General features: G+C 53.8%; 1 protein-coding gene and 1 long non-coding RNA gene across 2 annotated transcripts in view; one reads left to right on the top strand and one right to left on the bottom strand.

Annotated features, from left to right (window-relative positions):
- The first annotated feature begins 519 nt into the window (after positions 1 to 519).
- LOC117283907 lies at positions 520 to 945 on the top strand. Its single transcript, XR_004514950.1, has 3 exons — positions 520 to 568; positions 654 to 710; positions 880 to 945. It is a non-coding gene; the product is annotated as an uncharacterized LOC117283907 (long non-coding RNA).
- Positions 946 to 967: 22 nt separating this feature from the next.
- LOC104864579 overlaps positions 968 to 13,236 on the bottom strand; it is a 131,451-nt gene continuing 119,182 nt past the window's right edge. Inside the window, exon 6 of the mRNA XM_019207947.2 lies at positions 968 to 1,780. Within this exon, the coding sequence (XP_019063492.1) occupies positions 1,752 to 1,780 (29 nt within the window). The 3' untranslated portion in view covers positions 968 to 1,751. The remainder of the gene's footprint in view (positions 1,781 to 13,236) is intronic.

Consider the following 13,236-nt stretch of genomic DNA (forward strand, 5'->3'; position numbering starts at 1 on the left):
AGTATTTAAAATTGAAGTCAAATGAATGACTCTCATTTTTTTTCCAAAGAAGAAATGACAGCATCATTCCTAGGCAAAGAAATAAATCTCGTTGCTGAATTCCAGTTTATTTAAAATACACACTACTCCTTTATATTAAAACATGTATACTACCTTTTATATGAAAAAAATACAAGTTATTTAAAACAAATTAATGAATCGTGTTGTCCTGTGGCAACCATCCAAAAACGTCTTTAAATTCTTTTCATTTAAACATCACGTTGAAGAATGTGGCTGTCATTCTCTGGGATTCTGTCTAGCAAGACAGGAAGAATTAGTTTTTGCAATAAAGGGGGAAACATCCCAGTGAGAGAGGCCAGGTTGCCGGGGACTGGTGGGGGCGCGGGGACCCAGAAGCCGCAAGCCAGGCACAGGGCAGGTGCCGCTCAGCCCACTGTCTGCAGGATGTGCCGTTTCGAGTGGCAGCGTGACTGCCCTGCTGTGTGTTCCTGCCTGCTTTCATTTGCTCATTTTCAGCCACAGAGAATTTCCTGTCCTCCACATTCTCCACAATCGCTACAGGAGAAAGGTGAGCAAATTTATTTCTTAAGACCTAGTTAGGCTACTGATGAAAGATCAAAACAGTGCCTAGATTTCTCCCACTTTTCCCCCAGACTCTTCCAGGACACAGTGAGCCGGGCTGTCTCAGACCATCTCAGAGGGGCCATCTGGTAATTAACATTTGGCTCAAATACTTTAAATACTCTCGGAGGGCTTGGCACACTGCACACGGCGCCTCGGGAAGGGTTTTCTTCCTTCGTGTGGAGCCTGTTGCGCACCCGGAGAAGAGAGGGTGGCCTGGGCGGTTGGGGGATCACAGTCTGTCTTCCCCACCCCCAGCCCAGGGTGACTCCAGCAGTAACATCGCCATCTACTGGGCCGCAGAAGGGGACAGCGCCAGGAGCGAGCTCCAAAGTGCCCTCAGAAGGGACCCAGGGCTTTGGGGACCAAGTGACCAGAAGAAAACACTCCACCACATGCGCGGGAGCAGATGCAGCCTCTTTCTTGCATTTCTGGTTTATGGTAACTGTAGGAATTGGTTCTAACCTATTACAGGACCCCCTGCAAAGCCCCTCCCCAAAAGAGAGGTTTTTCATGGAGAAAACTAGTGTTCATTTTAGGGGTTTTGTACTAGCCGTACCTTACCTTTCTGATGGAAGTTGGTTTCCCCCCTCACCAGGCAGCTCCCACCGCCGTCCCTGTGCACTTGCTGGGGCTGGGACGTGGGGGATACAGGTATACGCGTGCACACTCACACACGCATGCACACACCCCACTTCTTGGCACAGAGCTCTGCAATCCCTCCTGGACCCTGACAAGGCTTCCAGAACACAGCACCAAACTAGGATAACCCAAATATTATTCTAAATTCTTTTTTCAGGCACTTAAGCAAAATAACTTTCATTTTTTCAAGTTTATGTAACTTTTCTTTATGAACACGAAGCGTCAAGTTCGGACTTTACATACGCTTGATGTCGATTTCTGAATTTTCTTACACAAATGACCACACTCCTTCCCTGATCTCGCGCCTAACATCCTGCGCTGGTTCTCGGATGAAGCGTCGATTATTTTCTCTTTGTAAATAAAGGCCGGGCATCTTGGTCTGAAGAAGGCGCGATGGTGTGTGGAGCCTCCCGTATCAATGGGCAAGTTTCCCACAGGGAAAGTGATGACCGCCCAGATCGACCACGGGCATGTCCTCTGCACTCTCCTCACAGTTTCCACCAGGTGCTCAGAAGGTCTTTAAAACAGACAACTTACAATTACAAACAAAAATGACAGTTAAATGTAGTATCACAATTCACCTATTTTTAAAGACTTTTTTTCAACTGAATCTTATTTCTCTTCATTACATCTCACAAAGAAAAAAAAAAATCAAATCAAGTGTCCCAGAGCCTGCAGCCAGACCTGTTACTGCATTACTGTCACAAAGTACTTCATTTTGTGTGTGTGTGTGTGTGTGTGTGTGTGTGTGTGTGTACCAAACTATTTACATTTTGTAACTTAATTTCTCACTCGATAGAGTTTGAAAGATCTGGACATTATAAAGGAAAACTCATTTTCTGCTGGAATGAAATGAGAAAATGAAAAATTTAAAAATTCATTTTATTAGGTAAATTCAGTAGGGACACGTCGTTAGCCCCTGAAATAAGCCAGGCTGCTCTGTTTACTTTCTCCATCTTTCGGGGCCTTAAATGAAAAGTGCAGCCCCCTCCCACCTGATGTTTGCGTAGGAACCCTAGAGCCTCCTTTCCCAGTCGGTGCCGGGGCTGAGGCCGAGCCCCGAAAGTCGGCCTGGACGGAGGGACACGGAGGGTCGGGTCCTGGGGGAGACGGGGCACTCACGGTTCCGGGTCCGCGTCCCTGGTCCTGACTCCAAAGGGAATGTGGAGCTTTTGTGTAGAACCAGAACAAATATCCAGGAAGTTGGCAAAGTCACTAACTAAACAGTCAATAGTGGAAGTACAGCAAAAGAGAACAAATTCAGGCTTTCTCTGTAAAGGGGGAGAGAGCGAGCGGAGACTCGCTGAACCAGCGCGTCCGACGCCTCCCAACCCGCGCGCGGCCCAGGTGGACCCGGAGCTCGCCGATTGCACCGCGCCTGGGGGCCGAGGACCCCGGATTCACTGTGTATCGCCGGAGCTCCTGACGCCGGATCAGAAATAGGTTCCCTGTGAAAATACACTGAGAACCCAGTGACCCCCACCCCTACCGAGGCCTTCGGTGACAGGAAATGTTAACCATTTTCAGCACTTTTTATTTGCAAGCGCTCTGCCCTGAGAGAAGCGCGCATTTAATGATCAATCCTGAAATTAGGATCCATGAGAGATTGGATGAGGGGTCTCTGAGGGTGGGGGTGGCGCGCTGGGCCCCAAGGGAGCCCTGGGGACAGGGGTGGCTGTGCTCTACAGAAACAAAGCAGTGCATCTGTTGCAGCAGAGCTCCATTGCAAACTCTCTCTGTTGCTGGTAAACTCAGAGCCGTCCCTTCCACTCCTCAGCTGGGTCATCTTAAGGAAAATGCCTGCCTTGCAGGGTTTATGATTCAGAGGAAAAAAAGAAAAGAAAAAAGAGATTTTCCCCAAAATTAACTAAACACCGAAGCTCAGAAACACACGGAATGTGTACAGCGTTGTCCTTCAAAACTCCGCTGCAAATGTGTTTCAGTCCTCTCTGATCAAAGCCAGCAGAGAATTACATCTCTCCATCCGTCGCCCTGGACGCAAAGCTGACACAGGCGAGTGTAAACAAACAGCGGGCGGACAAACGCTTCCCCGCGGTGTGCAGGGCGGTGTGCAGGGCGGGTTGGAGCGATCCCACGGGGGAATTAGAGAAAAGGGAGAGCATTAGGGGAGAAGAGCTACGAAGTGGGGGAAAGCTGAGCCAGTAATCGGCTGTGATGAAAAGTACGTACAGCCGGCTCTGTGCAGTGAGTCTGCTGTACTCTGCTTAAATGTTGAAATTCTCCTGCCGAAAGATAAATGGCCTACTTTATTCCAGAGGGTCAAGAAGGGAAAACAAAACAAAACAAAACCTCTTCACAGAATATTCACAGATGATAATCGCCTGCTCCCCAGCGCCTGCTTGGCAGTGGGGAGCGGCAGGAGCGGCCCAGCCCATGAAGACACCAGAGAACTCCGAAACAGCGCCCCGGAAGCCCCACTCAAAGCTCTGCTCTCGGCGGTGTCTGACACAGGCCACTGACACAGGCCATCAAGGACATCCAGGGTGATAAGGCCAAGGGGCACATTCTGGTGCCCCTGCAAGGAACTACGGGAGGTCTGCGGGAGAAAGCAATGGGTTCAGTCACCCCACGAATGAGCCCACCAGCCAGGCAGCGGGTCAGAAGACACACAGACCCGGGTGTAATGGCACACACCTGTAACCCAGCACTTGGGAGGCTGAGGCAAGTTCCAGCCCAGCCTGGACAACTCAGTGAGACCTCGTATCAGGAAAAAAGAAGACACAGGAACTGCCAGAACCCCAAAACCCATCTCCAAGTGGCTTCTTGCTTGAAGGAAAATGACAGCACCACCCCCGGGCTGTGCACAGGCCATTACCTTGACCCTAGGGACCGTTCTAGGGACTGCAGAACACACAGACTCTGCTCCCCCAGTCTTGGAGTCACCCCACCCTTCCCGAGCCCCAGACAGTCGTGGGGGGACCTGGTGGATAACAGCACACAGAAGGCACCGTCGAGCACCACAGGGGAATGGGCCTCTTCTTACCCACAGAGAGCACAGCCCCCCAGGTCGGGCAGCTAGGATGGCGGGGTCATTTATTCTTGGTCGCCCATGCCCCCAAGAGGGCCATTCAGAAAAGGCCAGGTCAGAGAAGAGGCACCAGGACACTAGCGACAAATGGGACACAGGCCACCGTGGAGGAATTCGAGGGGCCTCTGGCCTCTGGGGGGCCCCATAATCCAGCCACCAGCCCCACAGCCTCCTGCAGCTGCCTCTCCAGTTCCCTGACCACCGCACCATGAACATCCAGCGAGTCTTGGTCGCTCCCCTCGGGCCGGGTGTGAGCAGGACCAGAGCCGGCCTGGAAGAGGAAGAGGTTCTGGGGACAAACAGGAAGGAGGCGCGGGGAGCAGCAGAGCCGGCCCCTGCCCGGAGGCAACTGACAGCTTCTTTCCCCTCACTGATCTCTCTGAAGTCCCAAAAAATAAACCAGAGGCAGCATAAATGTGTGTGCAAAACAATTTAGAGCTGCTCGCTCACCGGAGGGCGCGCATGCACACACACGCATGCATGTTTCGCGTTACATTTATTTATGTTAAACACCAGGCTATTTCTGTGACCAAAGGCAGCGTTTCAGTCCTTCGTCCCTGCTCCAGGGCGACCCTCCTGAACGGGAACCAGGCCTGAACAGCCCTGCTGGGCCCGACGTGGCCGTGGGTTCATGTGTCCTGACACCGCATGGTGACAGGCTCCAGGGTGGCAGGGGATGGGCCTGCGGCGAGGGGCCGCCAGCTGGGGTCTCCTATAAACCCTGGAAGGTGATGGTGGCGGGTGGAGTGGGGCCCGGGACACAGAGCAGCAGCGCCACCGCAGCCTCACCTTCTGCAGCGAAGGGCCGCCCCGGGCTCTCATTAGGCGCTTGATGACTTGGACTCAGGGCCAATTGCCCTCCTGGGGCCTCCGAATGCTTGCTCGAAAACAGAGTTTTATGAAACCCAATAAAGCAAAAGCGGGAATGTCAGGAAAATTTCAGCTGGAGGAATAAAACGCCAGCGCGTGCACTCGGCTAACGACTCTGAGGAGCCCCCGGCTGTGTCCACACATCCAGTTCCAGCTGCCCGGCGAGCGACGACCCAAAGAAGTCTCACGGGACGACTGCACCACTGTCCCTCAGGGACGTGCAGGGAGCCGGAGCTCTGGCATCGCACTTGACACCAAGCCAGGGCAGAGGGGTGCAGAGGGCCACCTGGGAGACCCTGGGCCTGTCCCGTCCCGTGGGGACAGAGGGGAAATGTCACCCTGGAACTCCCGCCAGCCCCGCCTCACAGCAGTGCAGGAGGGACCTGGAGTGGCCCAGCCGGCTGCTTCTGCACATGAAATCTGCAGACCTCAACTTTGGATCGGGCCCAGGCATCCACGTCACCGCACAGGCCACCATGTCCTCCAGCCCCTCCACCCGAGCTGACAGCTGGGGTCAACACGTCATCCCTGCAGCCCAGGAGCCAAGGCTTCTCGGCTGTGGCCACAGGGAGCTGCAGGCAAGGAGGGGCCGCCCTGGCACCCACGCCAGGCCTTCCGGTCCCTGTAGCGGCCCAGTGGGGACAGAATTTGCAGTCCCGCGTCACCACCGCAGCCTCGCAGGCCCCCAGGGGCACATACTCGCCTGCCCACGCCACTCCTTTCCGGAACAATAACGCACACATTTCACACGCACACACCGTGCGGCTTATACACACTCCCTTACCGAGCTGCTCCTCCTGGTCTGCCCACCTCCACGTTAGCTGTCCACGTAAGCAGCTCCCAAGGCGGACAGCCCGTTTCTTAAGGTTGCCTCTAAACGTCAGAGCAGGGAAGGTGCTCGTCTTAGGAAGGCCCAGCCCAGCCCCACGCACTTTGATCTGTGTCTGCTCAGGTTTTCTATAAATTGGAAACTGCTCTAAAAAACAGCCTCCGACAAACAGTTCCCTAGTGAAGTGTTTTCCTCCCCGTCGGTATTGCCTGGGTGTGGCCTTGCAGAACGCAGAGTTCAGATCCACACAGAACAGACCTGTGACGGTGGCTGCTCTACCTCATGACCCCATAGTGGCTGCTCAGCAGAGACCTGGCCCGGGGCACAATTTCCAGGACCAGCTGCTGCTGGAGCCATGGTGACAAAACCCGCAGTATTTGAGCAGCATTCGCACTCATTCTGTGCGTTCCTGTCCCCCGCGCTGGGGGCAGTCCCGGATGGCACCATACGAACTGAAACTGCCTTCTTTTTGGCAGCTCACTCGTCCAACCAGCTGCCACCACAGCAGAGGGTCACGGCCCCTACACATGGGCCCCACCCGCTGCGAGCCAGCCTGTCTCCGGGGAGTCTGCTCTGCACGCTCCACAGTTTTGCCTGGGGAACCTCTGCCTCATCCGAGCCCAACACCAGCTTTACCCTGATCCGAGAGCCCTGTTCCCGTTAGAGAGGGACACGGACAGGGGGACGGAGACAGAGACAGAGAGACGGGCAGAGATACACAGGCAGTGACTGGGAAACACAGGCGAAGCTGCAGGAGGGACGGGGCCTGGAGGAGAGTGTGATGGTGCGGCCCAGCCTGGTCCCTGCCCTCGGCCTCCGGAGTGGACATCTACAGACTGCTCGCTCTGCCGTGTGCATGTGGCCGGCCCGGCACACTGCTCTCCGTGTCAGCCTGGCCCTGATGCCAGGGTCTGCCTGTCCTCTGTGTGGCCTGGGCAGCACCCCTGGGTGACGGCGAGAAGACCCAGATCTGTGCCCGGCCCAGGGATGCGCACGGTACGAGGTGGCCGAGGTCTGAGCAGCTACGGGAGCCTTGCGGATGGGCTGCCACCGCCAGTCCAGCCAACACCACACTTGCTCAGAGCAGGGACTGGGGACCCACAACAAAGGGGGCCGCTGGGTAGCTGGCGGTCATACAAGGCCAGCAAGAAGATGGCTGAGAGGAGCACTAGGCCCTGGTTCAGAGCCTGGAGGCTGCCATCTTTCCACGTGGAGCCCGAGTTAAAGCACACGGCTGGTGAGGGACGTGGCTCCACGAGAGACCACAGAAAGAACCTGCCCCACAGGCCAGGAGTGGGCACCACAGGAGGACCAGGCCTCCAGCCAGCTCCAAGAACTGGGCTGGGGACCCTCGAGGCCCAGGCTGTACAGCCCTCCCTCCCAGTGTCCCTCTTTGTGGCTGCTTCCTGGATGGAGTCACACAGCTGCCTACAGCACCCCTGGGGGTTCCAGTTGGTGCCATGGACCACTGGCCTCACCTGCTGGCCACACCCTCCCAACGCTGTGCCCTGGAGGGGGCACTGTCAGAACCCCACACTCAGATCCCCACACCAAGGCGAGGCAGGCGAGGGATTTGCTGAGCCGCACAGCCCACGGCAGCTGAGCCGGGATTTGAGCCCACAGCCCAGCCCTGGGCTGGCACTGCCTGGTGTGACCCCAGCCATGTGATGGGCTGCCTCTTGTTCCGGCTGGCAGTGAAAACCCAGGGCTGGCGGAGACAAGCTGCGCTCAGCCAGGACTTCCCCAAAACTATTAGGAATCTGGAAGCGTTGGAGACCTCTGGGGAGGTGGGTGCGAGTGAGCAGGGCCGAGTTCCCAGCACCCAGTGCAGGGTCTCCCACTTGATTTTAAGCAAATCTTGCGGAGCATTCGCTCTCACGTCTGCAAGGCAGTGACCACTGCGCCTCCCACAGGGGTCCTCGGTTCTCGGTGATGCCTCAGTCCTCATGTACTCTGTGCGCCTTCCTTAGCCGCAAGCTGGGCACCAGCCCGGGATAGCCAGTCCCCGCTGTGGGGTTCTGGCCACAGGGCACCCAGGCACCCAGAGAGGCACCAGCAGGGCCAACTCCTCGCGTTTCCTGTGCCTGCGACGCCACTGCCTCCCCCGAGGACAGGGAGCTCTCAGCCCCTCTGCAAGGCCTCTGGGGTGCACAGGGGCCTGTGGGGATGGGCCACAAGAACCTTCCTTCAGGACTGGAAACCGCAGCCTCAGAAAAGCCCAGAGGAAAGGCCCCATGGATTTGGGGCTGGGAACCTCATTAGATCCAGAAGCTACACATCCCATTTTCCAATTGTTAAAAAGTTGCTGGTTCTGAAGATTAGAAAAACAAAAGACTGGTCATGACATTTATGAGCTGGGTGTGGTGGTACACTGCTGTAATCTCAGCACTCTGGAGGCTGAGGCAGGAGGATCGCCATGAGTTCAAGGTCACCTTGGGCTACAGAGTGAGACCTGTCTCTCCACATATCCCCTCCAAAAGAGAAGCTCATAAAAAAGGAAGGAAGGCTGCAGGATCGCGATAACCAGAAGCAGGGAGATAAGCAGAATGGAAGTCAGAAACAGTGCTGGGACTTGCTTCATACCACAGCTTAGCAACAGCATCCAATCAGTGCAACGTTTAAAAAGCCCAGGCAGAGCCCAGAACCACAAGAACACTTTAAAATATATACATCTTATTTTAGAACGAGGAAGGCCCTGCAAAGTCCAAAACAAAGGAAAAATGAAAGCAAAAAGATGGATGTTCATATGCACACAATTTAAAATGTCTCTCTGGCAAAAAGTAAAGAAACAAAGTTAAAATACAAATAAATGGCTGGGAAAAATATCGACCACTTATGTGCCAAATAAATACAACACTCCTTAATACGTAAAGAATGCTTTTGGAGGCAAGGAAACTCGCAGGGCATGATGGGCACAAGCGCCTGGGAAACTCCTTTCCAGCCTCTGCCTAACTCGTAATCGAAGGAGTAGGAATCAAAACGATGCCCAGATTGCCCCCTTTTCCCTCCAGCTGACAAGAAAGGAGCTTTTGAAAGTTATTTCGTATCAACGAAGGTGTTTTCCACTCACACAGCCTTTCTGGTGAGCAATCTGGCAATTTATTTCACAAATTTTGCAAGTGAACTATCACACACTTTGACTCCTCTTCTAAATCATCCTGTGGAAATAAGGCAAGAGTGGCTGTCTTTAACATGAGTTTCTGTAATGATAAAAACAGAAGCAACTTAAATGAGTTGTGTGATGAAACTGGAGCAAATCTGCATAGTATAATACTGTGCGACCATTGAAAATCACATAATTTGAAAACGTTTTTAAAAATCAACAAATATTCACCATCGAGTAGATAAAACTCTGTTACAAAGAGGACACAGGACAAACTCCTGATAGAAACAAAAGATGTGACGGTATAATCAAAATGGTAACAGTCATTGGGAGGCACAAGTTTTGCTCACATTAGTACTATTTTACCTGTGTGTGTTTTCTAAATGTCCTGCAGCAATCGTGTATTAATTTTATACCATGAATCTGTAATTAAAATATGTATACCATGTGCCTTAGTAATTCTTCTGGGAACTTACGTATATGAGTAACTGAAAATTAATACATTTATTAAATTATAAAAATATCACAGTGTTTATAATTATTAATAATTATTAACCAGATGATTTATATTAACAAATATTCACCAGTAAGCAATTCTGGGAATGAATGTACAGAAGTGAAAAGAAACCTTTATTTAAATTAGATCAAATAGAGTACGCATATTTGAAAGTATTATTAGTCAATATGAAAGAAAGTTTTGTGCAGAAAGTACATCCATTTTATTACTATAATAAAAATTCAAAGTGGTCCTGGCAAAAGTGACCACCTAAAAGTTTCTTTCTGATGTCTTTTGTTTTTGTTTTTGTTGTTGTTTGGTTTTTTGAGACAAGGTCTCACCGTGTAGTTCAGGCTGGCTTTGAACTCGCTATGTAGACCAGGCTGGCCTTGAACTCACAGCGATCCTCCTGCCCCAGCCTCCCATGTGCTAGGATTACAGGTGTGCGTCCCCATGCCCAGCTCAACAGCTTAAAAGTTAAAGTGAGCAGGAGAAAGAGCTGAACAAATCCTCACAGCTCAAGCGCCTGCTCTCTGGAAGGTCCCTGACCCACAGGGTTCTGGCCTCGGGTCAGTGTGGGCTGGAAAATCCACGCATGCCCCACGGGTAGGAGGTGCTGGACGAAATGCCCACTGTGAAGAGTGTGTGCAGAAAGGCACAAAATGGCCCAGTGCTCACACAAATGCCAGCAAGAAACTCGCCAAACCCCCAACTCTGTTCGGGCGCTAAGACTGCTGATAACACCGTTCAGCCTGTAATGTTTAATGCTCCAACTACTTCAAAAATAAACAGAGGAAATTTGGAGAAGACGAAGAAATATAAACAAGAAGAGTGAGAAATACCCTTCCTCCTGAACTACGCTTACGTCCACACACGTGGTGACCACAGGATCCAGCGCAGATCGGACAGCCCTCCCAGGGGACCCAGCGCCCTCCCACGCAGCTCCAGGACCAGCGCCGAGGTTTGGGCAGAGGGATCCAGGGCCTTCCGGGAGCAACTCCAGGCCTGGCGCAGAGTTAACTTCTGAGGACAATGACCATGGTGCCGTCACCCACCCCTGTGCCAAGCACTCGGGGTGTCACCAGCTGTCTTCCCCCAGGTCGGAGGAATGGCGTCCTCAGTACATTTGACGCTCAAATGGCTGGCATCTCTGACCAGTGAGTGGGACCACGGCCCAGCGTGAGCCCCACACGTACCCCAAGGTTTGCCTCTGCTGCTGTGCTGTGTTCCAAATTGCTCACGTTGTGACAAGACACAGCCAGCAGGCGGGCAGCTGTCCCCACAGGCCCCTCCCCACCGATCCCTGTCACGCACCAGCGCCCACAGCCACGCAAGAGAACCACATGCTGCAATGCAACAACAACAAATAAGAGCACAATGAAAAACAAATTAGAAAAGAAAGTATTGTAAAAGAATTCACAAATGGAAAACCCAGGGCCCAGAAAGAGCTGACCTGACCTAAACTGGTCCAAACCCCATTCCTGTGGTGCAGATGGGAAAACTGCCGTTCCCAGCTGAGCACAGACACCAAGCTGCGGGCCATTATTGCCATGGCCCAAGAGGGGGACCCTCTCAGGAGTACGGGCTGAGCAGGACACCGGGGCCTGGATCCAGTGCCCCAGTAAGAGGGAATAAAGCTGTCTCGGGCACCTGCAGTGCCCGAAGGAATGTCCTTCTGGCCCAGAGAGCCTTTCCAACCAGGTTACCATGATCACCCCAAACACCACTTCCAGCCCGGCGCTTGCCTGGTCTCCTAGGAACAGGGGCATCCTCCCTGCTTTCCAGTCACACTGTCTTTCCGGTTCAGCTCCTCCTGCCCCAGCCCCAGCCCCTCCCTGGCCTAGCCACCCCACCCCTTCCTACCCAGTGAGACTGCCTTGTTTGCAGACTGCTCAGCAACTTGCCACTGTGCACTTAGCCACAGGCCACATGTGCCAGCACAGGAGACACGGCCACATCCCATCATGCATTGTGGGTATCCGTGATTCCCCAGCACCGGAGACTCCGGGTTTCTGGCGCTCCACCCCATACAGAACACAGCAAAATGCCTCTCAGGTGTTACAGCATCTGAGGGGTTATGCTTTAGAGCTAGAGGCCCCCAAGAGCCTTGGCCACTCAGGAGAAGCTTTGGAAGGTGACTGGATTTGGGGGCTGAGAGCTGACTTGCTTTAGGAGGTGGTCAAAGGAAGCGTCTGCCTCCCTCCCTGCTCCTCCCTTCTCTCTTCCTGTCCGCCATGCTGTGAGCGGCTGTCCTCTGCCGGGCCCCACCGCCATGCTGCCCTGCCTTGGAGCCAGCTCCCCAGGGCCTGAAACCTCTACAGCTGTGAGCCCAAGTCAACCTCTCCTCCTTTAAGTGACAGTTGTCAGGTATTTTGTCCCAGCAGTAAAAAAGTAACTGAGACACAGTGCTAGTTGTTCATGTAAGCTAGATCCCTCCACGTCAGATGGCAGGGTCAAATTTTAACATGCGTCTTCAATTTCCAAAATCATCATCAGAATGTTTCCCCACAAAGGCAGCAAAGGACCCACCCCACCCAGGGGCCTTGGCCATGGTTTTGCCTGCTGGGTGCCCCTCATGAGCCCTGTCTTTTTCGGAAGGAAACACTGACTCAACTTTCCCTTTGATTGGCATCGGCTCCGACCCCAATCCCAGTGGCCAAAATGGGCTCCTGCCCTGGCGTGGCGGCACCCAGCTGTCTGTCTGTGCTCAAACACCTAAAGTGGGTGCTCTGATCTCCCCAGGCACCTCCATGCGCCCTTCCCTCTGCCTCCGAATCTCAGCATCACTGAGGACCTCCTGCTCCTGCCCAGGAAGGAAAGGGGCCCAGGGTCAGCAGCTCACAGAAGCCAGTGCTCTTCCCACCAGCATGCACACAGGACAGGGTCTCACTGCGCAGCCCCTCTGGCAGCCTCGTGGTGACCCAGGGAACAGCGGCACACTAGAGACCAGGCCCCTGGACCCGACCTGCACAGAAGCAGGAGGCCAAAGCAACAGGCTGGCTTGTGGGGCCCAAGCTGAGGCGGCCTGACAAGAGCCCCATCACACCTGCACCTCATGGCCCCTGGACTGCCCCTGCCGCCTGGTCCATCTGCCCCGACCTGAGCACAGCTTTTGCCCTTCCACTTGCAGGAGGAAACAGGCTCACGGACACACTGCACACGAATGCACAGGTATGTGCAGGTCCTAAGTGCACATGGCCACCTGTCACTTGCTCACGGAAATATAAGAGCCACACCCCTGGCTGTCCTTGGCATCATGGGAGCCTTATGGCTCATGCCCCCTCCAGCAAGCCTGGCAGGGATGGGTCGTGTAATTGCCTGATGCAGTCTCTTGATGCAACCATGGCAAACCTCTACCTGCATGCTGTAAAACAATGACACACAGCACAGCACAGCGCAGGAGCCAATGAGCTGGTGCCACGTGGTGCGCCACAGCTACTGAGCTCAGGCACTGCTCATACTGTGTCCCGATGCCTGTAAGAGACAGCATGGCCAGTGGGCACCAGCAGCACCACAGTGAATATGCTGACATTGTTGGCAGAAAGGTTGACAGGCACCGGCACACACATGCACCCGGGGGTGAGTGGGAATAAAGGGTGCTCGCAGATACAGAGGGGAAGCGATTA

The sequence above is a fragment of the Fukomys damarensis genome, unplaced genomic scaffold, assembly GCF_012274545.1.
Source record: "Fukomys damarensis isolate Sample0158 unplaced genomic scaffold, DMR_v1.0_HiC HiC_scaffold_32, whole genome shotgun sequence".
Lineage (NCBI taxonomy): Eukaryota > Metazoa > Chordata > Mammalia > Rodentia > Bathyergidae > Fukomys > Fukomys damarensis.